Source organism: Melanaphis sacchari, unplaced genomic scaffold (genome assembly GCF_002803265.2).
Source record: "Melanaphis sacchari strain LSU unplaced genomic scaffold, SCAv2.0 Contig53_pilon_pilon, whole genome shotgun sequence".
In the NCBI taxonomy this organism is placed as follows: domain Eukaryota; kingdom Metazoa; phylum Arthropoda; class Insecta; order Hemiptera; family Aphididae; genus Melanaphis; species Melanaphis sacchari.
In genome coordinates this window covers 1,479,719-1,498,924 of record NW_020271371.1, presented here as the reverse complement: position 1 = coordinate 1,498,924, position 19,206 = coordinate 1,479,719, and the positions used below count along the sequence as shown (strand labels likewise).

The window sequence follows — 19,206 nt, the reverse complement described above, 5'->3', positions numbered from 1 at the left end:
AATCACATTGATTTTTAGTTGAGATACAATTTTCTAACATAAAAAATTTGCACTTTAAACCAACAATTGTAGACCTACCTACAATAAACATAATGCCATGACAAATTCTTCAACTATGATTTACTTACATAACAAATAGTTGTAACCAATTCTTTTCAGCTCATTTTTATTACCATTTAAAATAAAAAAATAATAATTTAGACCTACATACACAATGATTACAATTATATTTCATTAAAACAAATATAAGTAATAAAATTTTAAAACAGATTTTAGTTTGTTTTTTTTAAATATGGGTCTTGACAAAACAGTACAAGTAAAAAAAAAAAATAAATTAAAAAATATATATATATATATATACACAGATGAAAGGCAATAATGACGAAAAGGGCAGAAAATGAAAAAATAAAAATTCACCTTAAATCTAATACATATGTTTTATTATTAGACTAAATGTATTAAATAGATTTAGTATGATAAATATTTTTATTATTACCATTATAAAAGAAAATGCTTAATGATTTAAGCATAAAAAAAAATAATATATAATTATGTAATGTGTAATACAAAAATTAGGTACCTAAATAATCTAGTCTAAATTGTGTTGAGTTCCAAGATCCAGATGTCATAAGCTGTCGCAATGCACTATTATTAAATATCAATCATAACAATTATAGGTACAATAAAGGTGTGATACAGACAGAATAATGACACATTTTAAGTAAAAACTTAAAACTGAAAACTAGAAAAAAAAAAATTACATTAAAATGTTCATTATTATTATTAATATGTATTTTATACCACCAGCACATAAATAAAAATAAAAGATTGATATCTTAAAAATACATTATTAAATATGTCCATGATATTTGTACAATCTACAAAATGGATACATAAATTTCAAAGATACAGTCTTGCGCAAACTTGTATTTATATAATATAAATGGATGGATCAGCGGCGCCTGTAAACAAATTAAAAACAATGCATTGATGAATTTTCTCAGTAGTTATTGTTGATGATGGTCATTTTAAACGGCTGCTTAATGATTGATGGACATTTTCTAGGCAGACAGCAAACGCGCACAGATGGTCTCACTCTTAAATACTAACTTAAACATTATTTAAAAATCTTAAATTTCATTAAATTGTTATTATAAAAAAAAACAACTCATTTTTTTCTATTCTGGGAAAAGATATATGGTATTTAATTAGTGAATCATTCATTTATGTTAAGAAAGTTTAACTATTACATAATTGTATTATAACAAAACTTAAATGTCAGAATTATATTTGTAGTATAAAATAAAAAAATTTAATGTAAATTAATACTTAATTTAAAAGTAATAAATACATATTTTTATCTATCAAATATTAATAACATTTATTTTCTATTTTATTATAATATATATGATGATATGCAAAAATGCAGACATTTTAACCAATATACAGTAGTGCAAAACCATAAATTATATACATAGATAATATTTCAATTATTATTTTGATATATTTTAGAAATTTGCTTCATTTCTGTTAGGAATTACTTATTTATAACTTTAAGGATAAAAGTAAATACTCCTAGTTATTAGGTATTATTGCATAGTAACTTAAAAGAAACTTAAGTGGTAATGCACCTATATCTTCTTATTACTTAGCTATTTATTAATAACTCAAATGAGCCTAATTATAAAATATAAGGGTTTATATTAACAATATCAAAGTTATATGATTGAGAATACAATTTAAGACTTAACTTATTTAGTGAATTAAATTTATTAATATATAATTGTAAAAATACAATTGGTTTAAAACACAAATACTACTTTTAAAGCTATTTAAATATACTTAAAATTAAATTTGTAAATAGTTAACAACTAGTTTTTTAAATATACCCAAATATATTTTTCAACAAATTTCAGAATTAAGGTGAAATATATCATTTGACATAAATGTATCATAAAAAATTATTAAAAAATTTCAATGGTACTGTACTTAAATGATAAATCAATACTTAAATAGACATGATCAGTGGTAACCAACTTATTTCTGTTACAACACATAGCTACTAAATGTTTCATACACTTTGATTATCATTTTTTATTTCTCAAATAATAAGTAATTCTAGGTTCAGGAAAAATTAACATCATAAACCAAAAAAGCATAAGAATATTTACAATAAAATATTGTGCAATATCATAATTATTTTTTTATATTGATTTTATTTAAGCCTGGCAACTAAGGCCATTAGCTGTGCATAGGAATAGCAGGTATTTTATATAAGGTTTGGTTAGTAGGATTGAAACACATGGGTATAAAAATGTATGCCATGGATTCGTCACTAAAAGCTCAAGTGATCAACCATCCAAGAGCTAGCGACACCGGTAGATGCTTGACTTCGGAACACATTAGTGACAGAGACCAACCACCATGCCATACCAGGCCACTAATTTATAATTGTATTCAAATATTTTTTTTCAATAATTGCTGTAAAATTTTTAAGAATCTAAATTAAAAATAAACCAATTTCTACAACATACTCTCTGGGAAATTGTTTTGCTTATTTGATATTTTTGATATACACAATCAGAAAAACTACTTAGATGATGTATATATTACATTTAATTTTATTAAAAATAATAATTATTATAAAGCCCAAAAATCATTAATATTAAATATTTGACCACAGTAACATTCAATCCAATAGTTTAAACATATTTAATAATTAACACATATTGAACAATGTTTTGTATTCATCATAAAAAATTATTTCAATTAGTTTAAAAAGATCAGAACTATAAATTATTTACCATAAAAAAAACTATTATATTATCTCTGGGAATATAAAAATAAATTATAGATTTATAAATACAAATATAATTGTATTTAATAATATTTTTAACTTACACTACCTTAATGTAAATTTTTTTAATAGGTTTCTATCGAGCAATAACTTAAAAACTAGAAATTAGTAACTTATTTAATTATTGATTAATAGATATACTTTAAGCAATATATAACAAAGCAAAACGACTGAATACTAGGAAATTGAAAACTGTTCAGGTGTCATGTTGACTATTAAGTTCTTAGCTTTTGATAAGTAATTGTTTTACATATTATAAATGTAACTACATGGTCATTTAACTACTACCAAATAAATCAAAAATGAGTTTATACTATTGATTCATTTAAATAATTTACTTGTAGAAAATATAATACTGTGATAGTTGTGAAAACTATAAATATATAAAAAGATTTATAAAAAAATAACCAAATATACTAGGGATTTAGCATTTGTCAATTGCTTATTTTAACTGTTATTAAAATAGATTTCCCAAAAGTTATTTAACTGAATTAAACTTAAAACCTAAAAGAAAAATATTAAATAATCATTCCTGCTTCAGTAACATGTCGACAATTACAGTAAGATATTCAACAACTCTCTCCTGTATGTTATGGTAATTTTTTTATTATCCTAACAAGCATTATGTGAAAAATGCATTACTACCTTTATATAATGGTAACTTCTTAACAATCTTATTATAATTTCCAAAATAGAAAAATGTTCAATTATTTTAAATTATTTATAGCAGTTAGTTATCAAACTAATACAATAGTTAATAATACAACCAACACAACAAATTTGAATATTTTCTTATGTATCATTAGTGTTTCTTATCAATTTAAAAAGCTTCTAAGTGTATACAATGACAATAAAACAATAGACAAATAATCATATTGTAAGAATTTTGAGAGGAAAAAATATGAGCACATTTGTCATGTCATGGCAGATTAATTTTAACAAAACAAAAATTTAAGCCACCAATCTCAAAATATATATAAATATAATACTTAAATATGGAAATCCAACAGCAAAGATGAAATAAAAACCATAAAATCTAATATATGAATATGATATTGTATGATATGAATAGGTTTGTGTAATTTTGATAAAATAGTACACAGATGTTTATAATTTTCATGTACTCTATAAAAGCAGTTATCTGGAAGTAATCTACTTCTGTTGACAGTTACCTCTATATAAAAACCACTTTTAAATATTTATCATTACTTCTGGTCTCTTTGATGACGGTTATACAGAAGTTTAACTGTATAATTTTAATAACAATAAAAGTAACCAAAAAAATATATTGTTGATATTGATAAAAAGTATTAACACTATAGTTAGCTTTCATAAAAAATACTTATCAAGAATAAGGTTTTTGTTGATGCATACCCATAATAGACATTTATATAGAAATATTTTCTAATGCTTCTTTCAAAACAAATGCTTTAAAATATAATTTCAATTGCTTGTATTGATTAAATTGCACTTGTGAAGATATTTATTTCATTAAAATTAAGTAAAGTTTGTCTATAAAATTTATTAAACGAAGATAAGTTAGAATTTTTTGTTTATTGCTTTATAATTAAAAAAATTATAATACACATTCTAATAAAATAATTAAAATTTAAAAATGAATTGCTTCACAGAAGCTAAATTATTAAATATAAAATATTGTAATACCTTATTAGTAATATCTTTGAAATAACCATATTAATAAATTTTTAGATATAAGAATTATTACATTACTGTATTTAATACGAAACAACAAGTTTCAAATTAATTTATGACTTATAACTTCGTACTTCATTATTTAAAGCAAACGCCCCAATTTGTTTTAATTTAAAAAAGTTTTGTGGACTGCTCTGATTTAATTATCTGAGCCAAAAAATACCAGTTATCTTTCTTAGGTTAGTTATGAGTAATATACATGATAATAATTAATATGGTTGTTCCTGTTTGGTTTGTTTTAAAATGAATTGAGACATATCACTTTTGATAAATATAAAAAAAATAATTAATTCTAATCTGAATGTATAAAAGAAGTATTTTGTTTTAAAAAATAACTATAATTTTAAGAAATAGTAATAAGTAATAACTTGTATTTTATACCTCGACACAGAATAAAAATTGTTATCATTTATTACATAACCACAATTAGTCAACTTAGTAGTTGGAATAATAATTTACAATTAAGTCAAATATATAGTAAATCATTTAGATAATATTTGATTAAAATATCTTAATCCTTAACACTTGCAAATTTTTTAGTCCAGCACTAATTGGAAAATATACCATACTGTCAATACCTCTAAGGATACACCAAAATAATACATTTTAATAAATTTACTCTTTTCTAAGTTTCCCTCCAAATATTTCTAATACATAGTTTGAAAACTAATATGGATAGAAAAATCTTTCAATTTCAAAATAATTCATTACCAATATATTATCAAACTGTGTAAATAAAGGTAATCTGACAAAAAAATAAATAAATAAATAAATAAAAATAAATAAATAGGTTTTTTACATTTCTATATTGACTAGTAACAAAAATAATAGATATCAATCACATGAGATTATGTACATAAAGTAATTTTTATACATATTTATTATATTATTGCACGAATGAAAAATAGAAAATTTACTATGGACTGAACTTTTAAAACATCAAAAAACGTTTGATGACAGAAATAATATTTTAAGCGCCTAAAACCGTAATCAATTAAATGTAATTCTTAGAATTAACAATCAAAATATTATTTTTAAATTTTGAAACATTCAATACAAAATCAAATACTTTACTATGCACTTAACACTTGTAGAAAAAACTAAATCATAAAAATATTGATTTAATTATAGAAAATTATAATACACAAAAAGCTTCGTTTACCATGTATTTTTATACAGACAACTTTAAAAATAAATACTAATTATGTTAACCAATTGTAACAAATATAATTCAAACTAGGCAATTATAACATAAACGAAGCTTTTAAAAACCTAATGTGGGTAGGTAGCACATAATAGAAACTCGAAGAATAAAATTATGTAGAAAATTATAAATTATAACACTAGATAAAAAAAATTATATAAATACCAAATTATATACCCTTTATGATATCCATCAGTTAATGATTGGTTAAAAAATACTATTTTGTAAAAAATAATCATAAAAACATAATGTAATCATATTTGTACTATCAATTTTAAAAGTAAACACTTATATATGTATAAATCTTAATCTATGCTTGGTTTAAGTTTAACAAAAATGCATGCAAAAATTCTTAAATATACCTAATTCACTTGTGTTTTAAAAAGCTTAACACATATTCCTAATACAAAAATTATTTTTTCACAGATACACTATTATTAAATACAAAATTGTATTTAATGTTACATATTAAATATGTTATTTTTATCACAGCTCATTTATCACAGCAATTGGTTAAAAAGGCTATATTCAATTGTTATTGAAATGTATAAAAAGAAAATTGAATCAGCCTTTTCTTAATATTATTTAAGTTCTCTTTTTTTAAATTAATAAATATTAACATAATTGAATGTATGAATTAAGGAAAGACCATCAAACAAAACAAAAACTAAAATTAAATTAAAAACTAAAAATAAACTAATAAAAATTTAAAAAAAGGATTGTGAAATTTATATTATCTATGCTAAAATTTAACAATCTAAATAAAACATCAGTTGTCTAGTTTACAATACTTACAATAAAAAATACTTACCATAGATGTATTAATGTCTAGAACTACGATGTGAAGATTCAGCTCGGTCTTCTCTACGGTCTCGATCACGTTCAATATCTCTGTCCGCATCTACTGCTCTCCTACTAGAGGTTGGTTCTCGTTCGCGTTCACGTTCTCGATCACGTTCTCTATCTCTATCGCGTTCACGTTCTCGATAACGATCATCATAATACCTAAAGTAATAAACAATTTGAAAAATGTAACAACATATGTATAGTATAATTCACAAACAAGTCTATAGATTATTATTATTAACTTATTTTTTTTTATTCTTATTATTTTTAGGAAACTTGATGAAAGGAAATGAAGATTGAGTGATATTACCTGGATTTAGAGGATACAGGAACAGACTCGGTAACGTCAGGCGGAGTGATTTTCCTACTTCGGCTGCTTGCTTTTACAGAACTGTTAAACAATAAACTTTACCCTCAACAAGTATGGATACTTAAAAAGTGCAAATACTTCCAAGAAGAATTTTTCATGAATTTTAAAATTAATTCAAGAATCTTACCTGTCTTCCCGACTTCTCTCTCTGTATTCGCGATCCCTTTCTCTATCCCTATCTCTGTCACTGTCTCGTTCTGATGTATAATAACGGTCAACGTACCTGTTAACACATCTATGTTATGGCAACTTAATATTTTTTTTTTTTTTTTATATATAGCCTTTAATTAGAGGATGATGTAAGATATTCAATATTCATTATAGTTGTATTAACAAAAATAATAATCTAAATTATCTTAAAATTATTATTAAAAACAAGGTTGAGTTTAGATCACATAATAACAGTTAATTTAAAATAATAAAAAGCTATAGACTTGTCATAACTAAATAATACAAAAAAGCTACAACGTACTTGTCACGATCTCTTTCCCTATCACGATCTCGTTCACGACTTCTGTCTCTATAGTCACGTTCACGGGATCTAGTACGCTCACGCCTTGATCTTCTATGCAATCTGTCACGAGGTGATCTAGACCTCTCTAAATAAAAATATATACGCAATAGAATTTATCTACTAAAAATGAGAAATCACTTATTAGTTACCTCTTCTTGAACTGTAACTCTTGCTTTCAATTCCATGTAATGTATCGTGCAAAGAACTCACTAATATTTTGCAGCGTTCATCACTAGCAACCTTAGATTGTTTTATCAATGATATTGCTGTAACCAAAGTTTCAATAGCATTTGAGAATTCACCAGCAGCAGCATCAGCTACAGCTCGAGCGATAGCAGAACTAGAAACAGTTCTATTTCTACTCATAATTTCTTCCAATTCTTGTTCAGACATTCCCATATCATTATTCATGTATGGTCGAGAAGAAGGTCCATTAGGGGGACCATATCCTGGATGACCTGGAGGTCCCTGAGGAGCACCACTGGGCTGTTGGAAGAATGCCGGATTTACATGTGGAGCTGGTGCTTGACCAGGACCACCTGGCATCATTTGAACTGGCCCTAAAATTAACATTAAAATTTAATAAAATATGTTTAAATTATACAAGTATGTCAAAAGTAATAACAATATACTAATACCTTTAACACATGAGACTTGAAAAACTTACCTTGACCAGGCGGAGGTCCTTGCATTGGCGGACCTTGTTGATGCGGAGGAAAACCAGAACCTGGGGGAGCCATTTGATGTGGTGCCATTCCAGGAGGACGATTCCAATCACCACGTGGACCTCCAGGTCCTGGTGGACCCTGAGGACCTTGTGGTGGGCCCATTCGTGGTGGACCTTGGCCTGGCGGAAACTAAAATAATAATAAATTAATAGAAATTAAAAAATAAATAAGAATATTTATGATAATCACCATTCCTGGAGGTGGTCCTCTAGGCTGACCCACTGGTCCTTGAGGTTGCATTCCTGGTCTTGGAGGACCTAAATAGTTTTGGATAGCAAAACAGTTAAAAAAATAATTAAATGAATTAATAAAATATAGATTTATTTAAACTAAATAATTACCCATTTGTTGATTAAGTCCATTCCATTGGTTTTGGTAACCAGGAGGAGGTGGACCTTGTTGATGGGGACCCATAGGGCCTCCTGATTGCAATGGCATTCTATGTCCATTAGTCATTCCCATTGGTGGCTGCATGCCTTGAGGGGGTTGTTGCATACCTTGCATTGGCATTCTGTTTCTCATTCCTTGCTGTTGCATCATAGGTTGTTGTGACATCATAGGACCACCACGCATAGGTTGCTGCATAACTTGACCAGGTGTTCTAGACATTCCACCCATAGAAGGCATGTTCTGATTGTTAGGTGGAGGCAGTGGTCGAGTTTTTGATTGTGATTCAAACTATTAAATAAACATATATAAATATTATTTTTAAACATTAAACAAACAAACATTTAAGATAATTACCTGTAAGAGGGCTTGTTTAGTTGGAAAAGTGACAACAGGTGATTGTCCATGTAACTCTTTTTTTGGTAGTCTATCCATAACCATTCGTAAACTATGCTCTGAGCCCAATGTAACAACACAAAAACCCTTAGATTGGCCATTTCCTCGATTTTCAAAAAATTTGACCTCAATAAAATCAGAAACACCTATGCTTGTAACACTGTCTGTTATATCTTGATCAGTTGTCCACTAAAAAATACATTTATGCATAAATTAAGACTTAAAAAGCAATTGTAAAACACAAACCATAATTGATTAAATGACAAATACACTTATTTTACTTACCCATGTTAAATTACCAATATATAATTGGTACCGACGTCCTGTAGTAGAATTATTATTAGAGGAGCTGTTAGTAGACGAACCATTTGTGACTAATGGTGTGCTATTTTGATTAGCATTGGGAGGTCCATCAACTGGTTGTCTTGTCTGAGCACTATCATTTGTCCCAGATATGACATCATCATACAAATCTACATTATCATTTCCAGCAAAATCCTCCTGAAATGATAAATTGCACACAATAAAATAACAATATAAAATGATGTTTAAAATTTACAAATTATTGTAACTAATACGTAACAAATATTTAATTAACCAATTCTAATAGATAACAAAAATTAACTTAATACCTAATAAATATGATTATCATAAATAACTTAATGTTATTTCAGAGACTTAGATATTAACACATAAATTAATCAAGAAAAATTATTTTCATTAAATTAACTTTAAAAGGGTAATAAATATATTTCAAAATATAGTAACTCAATTACTATATTTTTCACATCTATCATGATTCATGATAACATTCATGAAACATAAAATGAAAAATGATTTTTTCAAATATATGAAACATGTAACTTGACAAATACTATTTCAGACTTAAAAAAAACACTATATATTCTTCTTTGACAAAGCTTATTTAATTATACCCAAGAACCTAACTGTATTTTTATATATTTATTATACATAATTAAAAAGGTATACGTAAGAATAAAATGTATATAATTTTTTGTTGAAAAAATAAATAAATAGGTATTAAATGATTATTTTGCTTTGTTATTAAGAAAATTGTACAATTATATGCATGGTATTTGAACAATTATCATCAAAATACTCATATTTTTTTTTTGTTGTTATAACACATTTGTATAAATACAAATTTCAATTATGACATAAGGCTAATAAGTACATATAAAATTAAGAATATTAACTTTTTTATGACACAAGTGATTATATAGTCTTCTATACAAAATGTATGTTTATAAAATAAAAATCTTCCGTTTCTATTAATTATCAAATACATAATAGAAATTACATAGTGCTTTAAACAATATGAAGAGTAATTCAGTAGCATAAATCATAATAGATATGAGATAATAATAAGATTTGCATGATTAAGCTGTATAAGTTGTATGGTAGTAAAACCTATAATCACATACTTATTTAAAATATAAAAACTTAGTGAGTAAACATTTAGCATCTTACAAATTAAAATGTGACAATATTCATCAATTATGAAAGGTTTGGGAAACCCATTAACTACCCAAGTGAATTAAGTGGTACTGTGGTCCATGACACAGATGACAAGCGTCAAATCACCAATAGATAACATATCGGAAACGGCCAAATGACCTAATGTGTCAGTTACCAGGAGATCTGGCATGTCACACGCGTTTGACATGACTGGGTTAGTGGCAAATGGGTGAACAAATGAACGAGTTAGCGGAGAAAACGAAGGCAACTGTGAAATGATGACGCATATAGATCTCATGCAAAGGGCAGTACACAAAACATTGCAAGTGAAAGACAAATATTTCGAAGTAATAGCCGAATCCGGCTACATACGCTAAACCTACCGCCATTACCGACGGGCAGACGCACTTTCGGTATGATCAGTAATGGGAGACACGCGCGCTTAACACAAACATAACAATAACGACAAGTTCAAGTGGATTAGTATTAGAATCTTACCTGGGCGAAGTCTTGTTCCAAATCGTCGGCGTACAGATCGATGTCCACGCCGTCGGCCATTTTTGTCATACTCTATCCAGACAGCGGACTATAGAGAACCTCGACGACGATGGCGTTGGCAGACACACAGTCACACACACAGACGTGCGGCACGTAGACTGCGCACGCGTAGAGTTCAAAAACTTCGTAGTGGGGGTGTTGGAAGCCGCGCGGGGAGGTTTTCCGTTGTTTACGAGGGACGGCGTTGTGCCGCCGTTAATAGTTGCAGGATGCAGCCCAGCCCGCAGAAAATTTTTGTTGTCAATTGCGGCGACATACAGTGCGATAGTTCCAGCGGAAGAAAATTATCGATTCCCAACACGGAATTAGCGAATGATTGGCAATACTGTTCATCACGAATAACGCGGTTATTTAAATACTGATAATAATTAATTAATATTTACCACAATTAAAAAATATCTGCACCTGCTTAACTCTTATTAAAGTATATTTTAAATCGCGATATTTACGTATGCTAAATGAAATTGGAAACTTTTCCGTCATGGTGGTTTTCATGAGTACCATTTGATTAATATTTTTTAACAAACATTTATTTTTATAAAACTAACGTACTTTAATACAATTATAGTAATATATTTTGTCTTAAGTCGATCGAATTAACAAACGATAATTGATTTGCTTAAATAAAATCATGCGCTGTACTACTAGGTTGTAATTTTATAATTAAATAGTACATTAGTAACCTCCAATTTTTTCATTCAAATAGTGTCAGTACTCAGTAGTGTCACTATCTATCTATTTGATAAACAAAGTCGTTATAAATATTAATAAATTATTCTTAATATTATATCATGGCATATACTGTAATATTTCTATGTAGTTCTCAGTCGTATTACGTCTGTGACTTAAATTAATAAATCTTAAACATATAAAAATATAAATTACTTATTGTAAGTAAATACCATAGAAACTAAAGTATTAAGTAGGTTCTTTTTACAAATCAACTAATAAACGAGAAAAGGTATTTTTGAAATAATATCAAAAAGATAAAGTTTTAGCCATAGTATAACAGTATAACAATTCACAACCCTCCAAAGAGTCCAAAGACAAATAACCCTGATGCATTATTATATTTTTGATTGTTGATGGTTAGTGGTTACTTCCTACTGATTTGAAATTTTGATTGAAACTTTGAAACCCTTTTTATCGGAAAGAAATGGCAACGTAGCAATCGACGGGCGGGAACAACTTCGTCGATTTGTTAACGTGTGACATGAACGATAGACAAAATCACGGATAATACACTATGATAATATACCATAGTACATTATCGGTGGGACAAGATGTCAGAATGCTGAAATGCATCATCTGATATCTCTGTAGTTTCTAACTTTTAATTTTCTTTTTGGTGTCACACTGATAGCTTTCAACGACTTTTTAGTTTTTAGTTTTCACGGACAAAAAGTCAAAAATACAAAATGGATTCGTTCGTAGTTGTTAAATGGTTTATTGTTTAATGTCAGTTGAAAATTTAATTTCGTACTTTTTAGTTTTTGTAGAACTCTATTTTTACACTTTAGTGTTGTGTCTATTTTCTAGTTCTAGTACTTCAGAGTTCAGACTTCTGTTTTTCCTTCTACACGCAGTATACAAAGTTCGGTTTTCACGGGTTGGATAACTAAACGAGTTTAGTGTTTACTGTTTATAGACAGCTCATTGTCTGATTCAGTGGCCTTTAATGATTTAGTTGTTATCCATTGAAAAATTTACTCTTCATTTCCTTCGTCTATCATTTATGTGAATTTTTATTTTGTATGCTCTAAAAAGTGATTTTCGGAAATAATTTTCGATTGTACACCATAATACGTTAATAATAAAATTATACCAGTCGACTCCGCTGAACGCTTATAATTAAACAATAATTTATATTTATTACTTATAAATTTTAAATAACTTCATAATACGATTTGAGAGATATTAGTAAGACACTGTGACACGTTTTTATATAACTAATTATGACAACTAAAAATGTATATATTTATTATGTAGACTATGCAGTATGCAGCAGCTGCTAATAATATAGGTACCATATAAAAGTACTATATAGACTTTAATATAACTATATAATATGCTTATGTAGTATACCAAATAGTCTTATCAACAATTTTATTCTTACGTTATTTCGTCATTTCATCAGTCATAATGGACGGTAAGTTCCAATTTACTTAATCATTAATAATACGCAATTATTTTTAAGTATAAGCATTTCACTAAACTTTAAGTAAAAAGACGGTTTTTAAATTCAACTAAAACCAAGGTATATCAATATATATACTATGTAACTTAATTTCCCTCCATTTTTGTTAAATTTTGCGTCTTTGTGTCCTGAAAATACTGAGACGTATTATTAAATTTATACTAAATATCATAGGTCTTCTGTATATTACGTATCCATATTTTGATTTAGTTTTCAAAATCAAATAAATCTATTATAATATAAATTAAAAAATTATTAAAATATTTAGTTTTTTTTAAATGTGAATTTAAATTTTAAAACATGTTATTTTTTTGTTTAAATATATATATATATGACTATTACAAATGTATCATAATCCTTTTCAGTTAGACAATAAAAACATAAGAAATTAAATAATTCTTATGATAATCACAAAATTTATGGTACAATTAAAATGTCCAAAAAAGTGATTTATATGAAAAAAGTATAATCATTTCAAAAAAAAAAATGTTATCAATATAAACAGTCCTTAAATAGTTTAGAAAAATGAATATGTAAAAATACACTCTTGTTAAGTACTTAAAAATTTAAGTTAATAAATTTTTATAATTATTTTTTGAAATGTATTATCATTTTGTATTAAAAATAATTTATTACATTTTAGAAATTCAAACTTGGTGGGAGATACCAAGTATTGTGCATTTTTGTAAAGTTTTCACCCATATCACTAAAGATATCAGTCTAATAGATATAAATGTAAGTATAGAATGTTATTTTGAAAATTATACCCATTTAATGGATAAAAAGAATTAACATTAGTTTTATTTTTTTTTATTTTAAACTAAATTTTAAAATAAAAATTCATCAATTTAGTGAGTAGTTAAAATTGGTACAATATAGGTATTTAAAAATAATCTATTATTCTTATTATATTAATTTATTACTTAGTTACAATTATTGATTTTTCTAATTACCTAATTATTGTACTTCATTATTTTATTACAAATATCTATACTTTATAGCTGTATTATGAATTCATATTTCTAATTCATGTGATATATCATATTTTTATTAGCTAAGTTGTTTTGCTAAACAAAAAGAAATTAATTCACTCTAAATCCATGGAATATGTTTATAATAATAATCAAATAAACACGATGGACTATAATGTCTATTATTAAAAATGTACTTATTATTGAAAAAAAATTGTATAGGAATTTGAAAATGCAATTGAAGAGAATTCATATTTATTAACTGATATGGCAATCCGGTTTACCAAAATTTGTGGTTTTTATGACCCGAGCACAGACGAATGGTGGAATGTGATGAAAAAAAAATTTAAAAATAAATGCATAGTAAGTTCAAGCTTATATTAATATGTTATTAATTTTAAAACATTAATAAACAAAATTGTTTCAAACCATTGAGTATTATAATGTGGAATTTTATACGCTTCTTTATATATTTTTAGTTTGTACTTTTTTGATAAGATAATCTAACATTTTTGTTGAAAACTTAATTTTTTTTTATCTTTCTCAAATGTTGTGATTTTTTATTTTGAAAACAAATATATATTTTAAACCTTTAAATTATTCTATAAATATACATATAATGAAAGCAAGCAGTAATTATATATTTCTTATTATTAGATAATTACTTGTAAATTACAAGTTTATCCACTTTTGAAATTGAATTTGTTATTAATAATATTATGAATTGTTTTGAATACAAACAAATAGAAATAAATAGTTTAGTGTTTTAAGTTTCAAACCCTGGTTATTATAAACTTGTAAAAGGTGTAAACTTGTAATTATGTATTTTATATATTTTTCAGCTTTACAACTTTAAATATTCACTAGATTCAGCCACACATTTTGATTATTTAACTCGTAAACAAAAAGTCGAAGCTCTATACATCTATTGTCATTTGGTTCTTGATGTTAAGCATATTCAAAATAAAATATCTAATAAACCTAAAATGTGGCACATGTTAAATGTAAAACCACTAGGTTTTGACCTAAATAAATCAGTATATTGGTATTTTGGTAGCAATAAATTATATAGAGAAGACTTTGAAAATGTACATAATCTATCTACAAACTTATCAGTAGAGCATGTAAGTTGGCTTTATAATATATTTTAATTATTTTTAAATTATTTGATAAAATTAATTACTAAAAAATTTGTATGCACTACTATATTTTTAGATTAACTAAAAAAAATTAATTTAATTTTTGTTTTACAGAATCTCCATAAAACAATTCCACATGAACCTTTTCCATCAGGAGTTTTTGGCTCAGGAAAATGGAATACAATATGTGATAATATTGACAATTGGTATTCATTGGCTGATATTACTCAATATAGTAATAACATAAATATTAGATGTTTACATAAAGCAATTTGTAATATTATTACAAATCTTCCTAAAGTAAAAAGGAAAAAGTCCTATTATGTATATATGAAGCCTAATAAGCCTTTAAGAAGTACTTTTACAAGAACTCTTCGATCTATGAATGTTATGGAAGTTGAACATAAAAAATTAAATACAAATTCTAGTGTTAATGAGCACAAACAATACTCACAAAATATTATGGAAAACCAAACCAAAAATATGTATGAATCATCCATATCTCAAAGAAATATATCTAGAATAAATCTAAATGTACATCACCAAAACCAAAATATTTCACACCCCATAAAAGTATTTAAAAATGATGTTGGACAAATAGAAAAATGTTACAATAAAACACCATTAAAATTACAGTTAAAAAGTGGTAATGTAAATGTGATAAATAAATGTGTGAACAAAATTACAGAGTTAGATCAAGTACTTCATGTAAACATTGAACGCTTTGATCAAGAAAATACTCATCATTATAATAACTTAAAACGTAAATTACGATCCTCAAAAAACATAACTAAAACACCGCCGTTCAAAGATTTATTACTTTAAAATTATTACTCTACTTAAATATAATTTGTCAACACATAGTTTTGTATTTATTTTATTTTATTATGTTAATTGAATTAAATTTATTAAGTTTTTTGAAGTATAACATTAATTAAGGTGATAATGTTATACTATATCATATTATTATTAATATTGATAGTTTTTCTAAAACAGAATAATTGTGTTATACTTTAAACTTTATTATGAATAGTTTAACTTTTTTTTAAATTAATGATGTATTAAAATATATATTTATGTATTCATTGCTTCCCTTACAAATATAAAACAGAATTACCAATGATAAAATTAATTGTACTCGTATTAATATCAAATTTGAAAACATAGTTTTTATAATAGGTATGTCTGTATAAAAATAGAAAAAATTAACCTACTTGTGTGAGATAAAGAGAAAAAAAAGAATATTAATATACCAATATTTTCTACCTTGTTATTAGTAACTATTGTAATATGTTATACTGAATTTTATTAACTTTTTTTTGTACTTTTAATCTTCTGATTACTAAAATTTTTCAAAAAAATATATGTAATTCTTATAGCCGCTGTCCTGAATCTACTTTCAAAGATTGGTAGCTGAACTTGATATAAAAGTGAAAACAAATTTCAAAATTATTCAAGATTTTCTTGAATAAAAACTACAAAAAATGAAATTAGCAAAATTTATTGAATATCTTTATATTTAATTATTGGATAATATCAATAATATATTGTTAACATAATAAAATGATTAAATTATGTAATACGAAATAAGTCATAAACTAAGAGACATCTTTTTTCCTTTTAATAATTAACACATTTTATATAATATGGACAGATGATAATCCCTAAAATACCTTTTGTCCAAGTGTTTCTAGTAGTAACACTAACCATTATTATTGTTGGTATGAGGTGTCATTTTCGTAAATGTTTTCAGTTTAATACATTTCGTTATTATCAATATTGCCCATTATTAAAAGTTTTTATGGACCATCATTAAATCATCTACCAAATCGTCATTAAGAGTGTAAGTCATCTTCATTATCCATTCTAGAGTTAATCTCATCTCAGGATTATCGGTCATGGCTTTCAATGACAATTTCATGTTCTCGCTAAAAGTAGACAAATTTTCACCATACTCATCTCGGAAACAGTGATCCTTGTACGCCCGCTCACTCCATTTGTACCATTTAACCAGATTCTCGACAAATTTCATACCAGACTCGCAATGGATCTGAATCTGATGGATATCTAATAACATAGAACCAAATTCCACCATAAAGCCCACACTTGACGTATAATTCCATATAATTTCGATCGCCTTAGCGATTGATTGAGCATTCTGGTTCCAGTAGATGGCGTAGATGCTTCGAAAAAATTTATCATCATTGTCTTTATCCAGTAACTCAGCAATTGTACCGATGTCATTACCGATAAAACACTTGGTTATCCCAAGTTTTTTTATTTTATCGTGGAGTAAGCTGTAAATTTTGTCCTGTTCGAATTGCTGCAACTCTTTGACCATCAACCTTCGGATTTCCTGCTCGTTTACAGTCAACCGTCGAACTTCCCACACGTTTGTCGCTAACACGCTCATGCTACAGTAGTTCAGTTTTATCATAAGATTTAAGTACGCACAACACCGACACCTAACGCTATTTTTTACAAATGCGGCAAGTCCGTCCGTGATCCCTTGGATTGTTTTTAATAGATTCGATGCGACTTTATCGATCGACGTCGTTATTGGTTTGGCGGAGTCAGATACGTAATCTATTATGGTTTCGTCGCCAATCGATTTCCAAACGTCGGGATCGTAATACTTGTTGAACGTATGGTAGAACACAAACGACACGTTCGGAGACTGCCTCAGGAACCTCTTAGGATTGTTTACGAAAACAAATTTTACAAACAACGATTGCAAATCATTCTGTATAGCCACGAACATCCTATTGATTTCTCTGACAATCTGCAAGGGTGTCGAATCGTACTTGGACTCGAATATCCAACTTCTATCTCCGTTCTGAAAGATTTTCGCTTCGTCGACGTCGACGTAACACTCTGTCTTGTACATATTCTTCATTTCATCAAGAATTAATAACAACAAAATGTTACGATCAAACTTATTAGTAGTCATCACTTTGTCTATCTTATATAAATTATGAAAACAATCAAGTTCTTGGATAAAAGGTAAAATGAGCTGAACTGTTGTTTCGACATTTTTCAATAAACTACTGCTTATTTCTGAAAATTCTTCCTTGCTATGTTCTGGTATTTTGATTAATAGCTTTTTGTTGGTTCTGCCGATTTTCGTCGTTGTTGTTTTTAATTGTTGAAGTTTTTCTTCAATGCTTGAATTTTTATTGTTCAAAAAATCCGACTTTTTTTTAAATAACTCGTCAGTCATATCCATTCTACTGTTTCCGTTCTCTGTCGATCCATTTATGTCATTAATAAATATTCCATACATAATTATAGGTAACAAATGCCTTAAACTTTTACAAACAATCGCTTTATTTTCTAAATTTAATAATTTTACCAGACCAGATCGTATATCGTTAATTTTTATGTCTATAAAATTTTCCAATGATAAATAATTATCCTTTTCTTTTATTAACTCTTTACAATAGTACATCAACTTTTTTATACCTGTTTTTGATTCGTTTCTTCTACACATAAATTGAATAGTGTTCAAGACATCAAAAGTATTTAACGTTTCAAAAATTGCAGACGTATTCTGAACATTTTTTGAAGATTCCGAGTTTCGTAAAGGATTACATGTTATTGCGCTCATAACAACAAAATCAAACGTCAATAGAGTATAGAACATGCCCATGGTAACTGGTAAGTGTCTTATTTAGTAGCTCCCTAATACTTACACATTATATTATATACAGAGCTTGCGCTAAGAAAATTTTAGAACTGCCCAACATTTTAATATTTTTGTAGATGCAGATTAAGTAAATTTGTCGCTCGCTAAATTCGCTTAATTACCACTATTTACCAAACTATATATTGACCACACATGTAAACA

At 26.7% G+C, this 19,206-nt stretch overlaps 2 protein-coding genes across 6 annotated transcripts; one reads left to right on the top strand and one right to left on the bottom strand.

The window, feature by feature from the left end:
• Positions 1–843: 843 nt before the first annotated feature.
• On the bottom strand, positions 844–11,287 carry LOC112599589 (cleavage and polyadenylation specificity factor subunit CG7185-like). 5 transcript variants are annotated; one of them, XM_025346541.1, is made up of 12 exons: positions 10,993–11,061; positions 9,301–9,516; positions 8,977–9,204; positions 8,574–8,910; positions 8,422–8,489; positions 8,172–8,361; positions 7,654–8,064; positions 7,463–7,589; positions 7,118–7,225; positions 6,931–7,011; positions 6,586–6,779; positions 844–962 (listed from the first exon to the last, which is right to left on the bottom strand). In XM_025346541.1, the coding sequence occupies exons 1-11, from the start codon at positions 11,059–11,061 to the stop codon at positions 6,596–6,598; spliced, it is 2,019 nt and encodes a 672-aa protein (XP_025202326.1). In that variant the 3' UTR covers positions 844–962; positions 6,586–6,595. The 5 variants fall into 5 exon arrangements, with proteins under 5 accessions (XP_025202326.1, XP_025202327.1, XP_025202328.1 ...); XM_025346542.1 differs by having other exon boundaries at positions 7,118–7,213; XM_025346543.1 differs by lacking the exon at positions 6,931–7,011 and having other exon boundaries at positions 10,993–11,283.
• Positions 11,288–11,993: 706 nt separating this feature from the next.
• LOC112599590 (cat eye syndrome critical region protein 2-like) lies at positions 11,994–16,216 on the top strand. The gene is made up of 6 exons (XM_025346545.1): positions 11,994–12,972; positions 13,042–13,201; positions 13,893–13,984; positions 14,443–14,583; positions 15,063–15,344; positions 15,474–16,216. Exons 2-6 carry the CDS (start codon positions 13,195–13,197, stop codon positions 16,182–16,184), a joined length of 1,233 nt encoding a protein of 410 aa, XP_025202330.1. The 5' UTR covers positions 11,994–12,972; positions 13,042–13,194; the 3' UTR covers positions 16,185–16,216.
• Positions 16,217–19,206: the final 2,990 nt, after the last annotated feature.

What these genes read in the sequence shown, in the direction of transcription:
- LOC112599590 (XM_025346545.1), top strand. An exon ending in TCAGTCTAATAGATATAAAT is followed by an intron (nt 13,985 to 14,442) that starts GTAAGTATAGAA and finishes AAAATTGTATAG; the next exon opens with GAATTTGAAAATGCAATTGA. An exon ending in CAAACTTATCAGTAGAGCAT is followed by an intron (nt 15,345 to 15,473) that starts GTAAGTTGGCTT and finishes TTTGTTTTACAG; the next exon opens with AATCTCCATAAAACAATTCC.
- LOC112599589 (XM_025346540.1), bottom strand. Translation starts at nt 11,061, where the DNA reads ATGACAAAAATGGCCGACGGCGTGGACATCGATCTGTACGCCGACGAT. An exon ending in CTAAACAAGCCCTCTTACAG is followed by an intron (nt 8,911 to 8,976) that starts GTAATTATCTTA and finishes TTTATTTAATAG; the next exon opens with TTTGAATCACAATCAAAAAC. An exon ending in GAGTTACAGTTCAAGAAGAG is followed by an intron (nt 7,590 to 7,653) that starts GTAACTAATAAG and finishes ATTTTTATTTAG; the next exon opens with AGAGGTCTAGATCACCTCGT.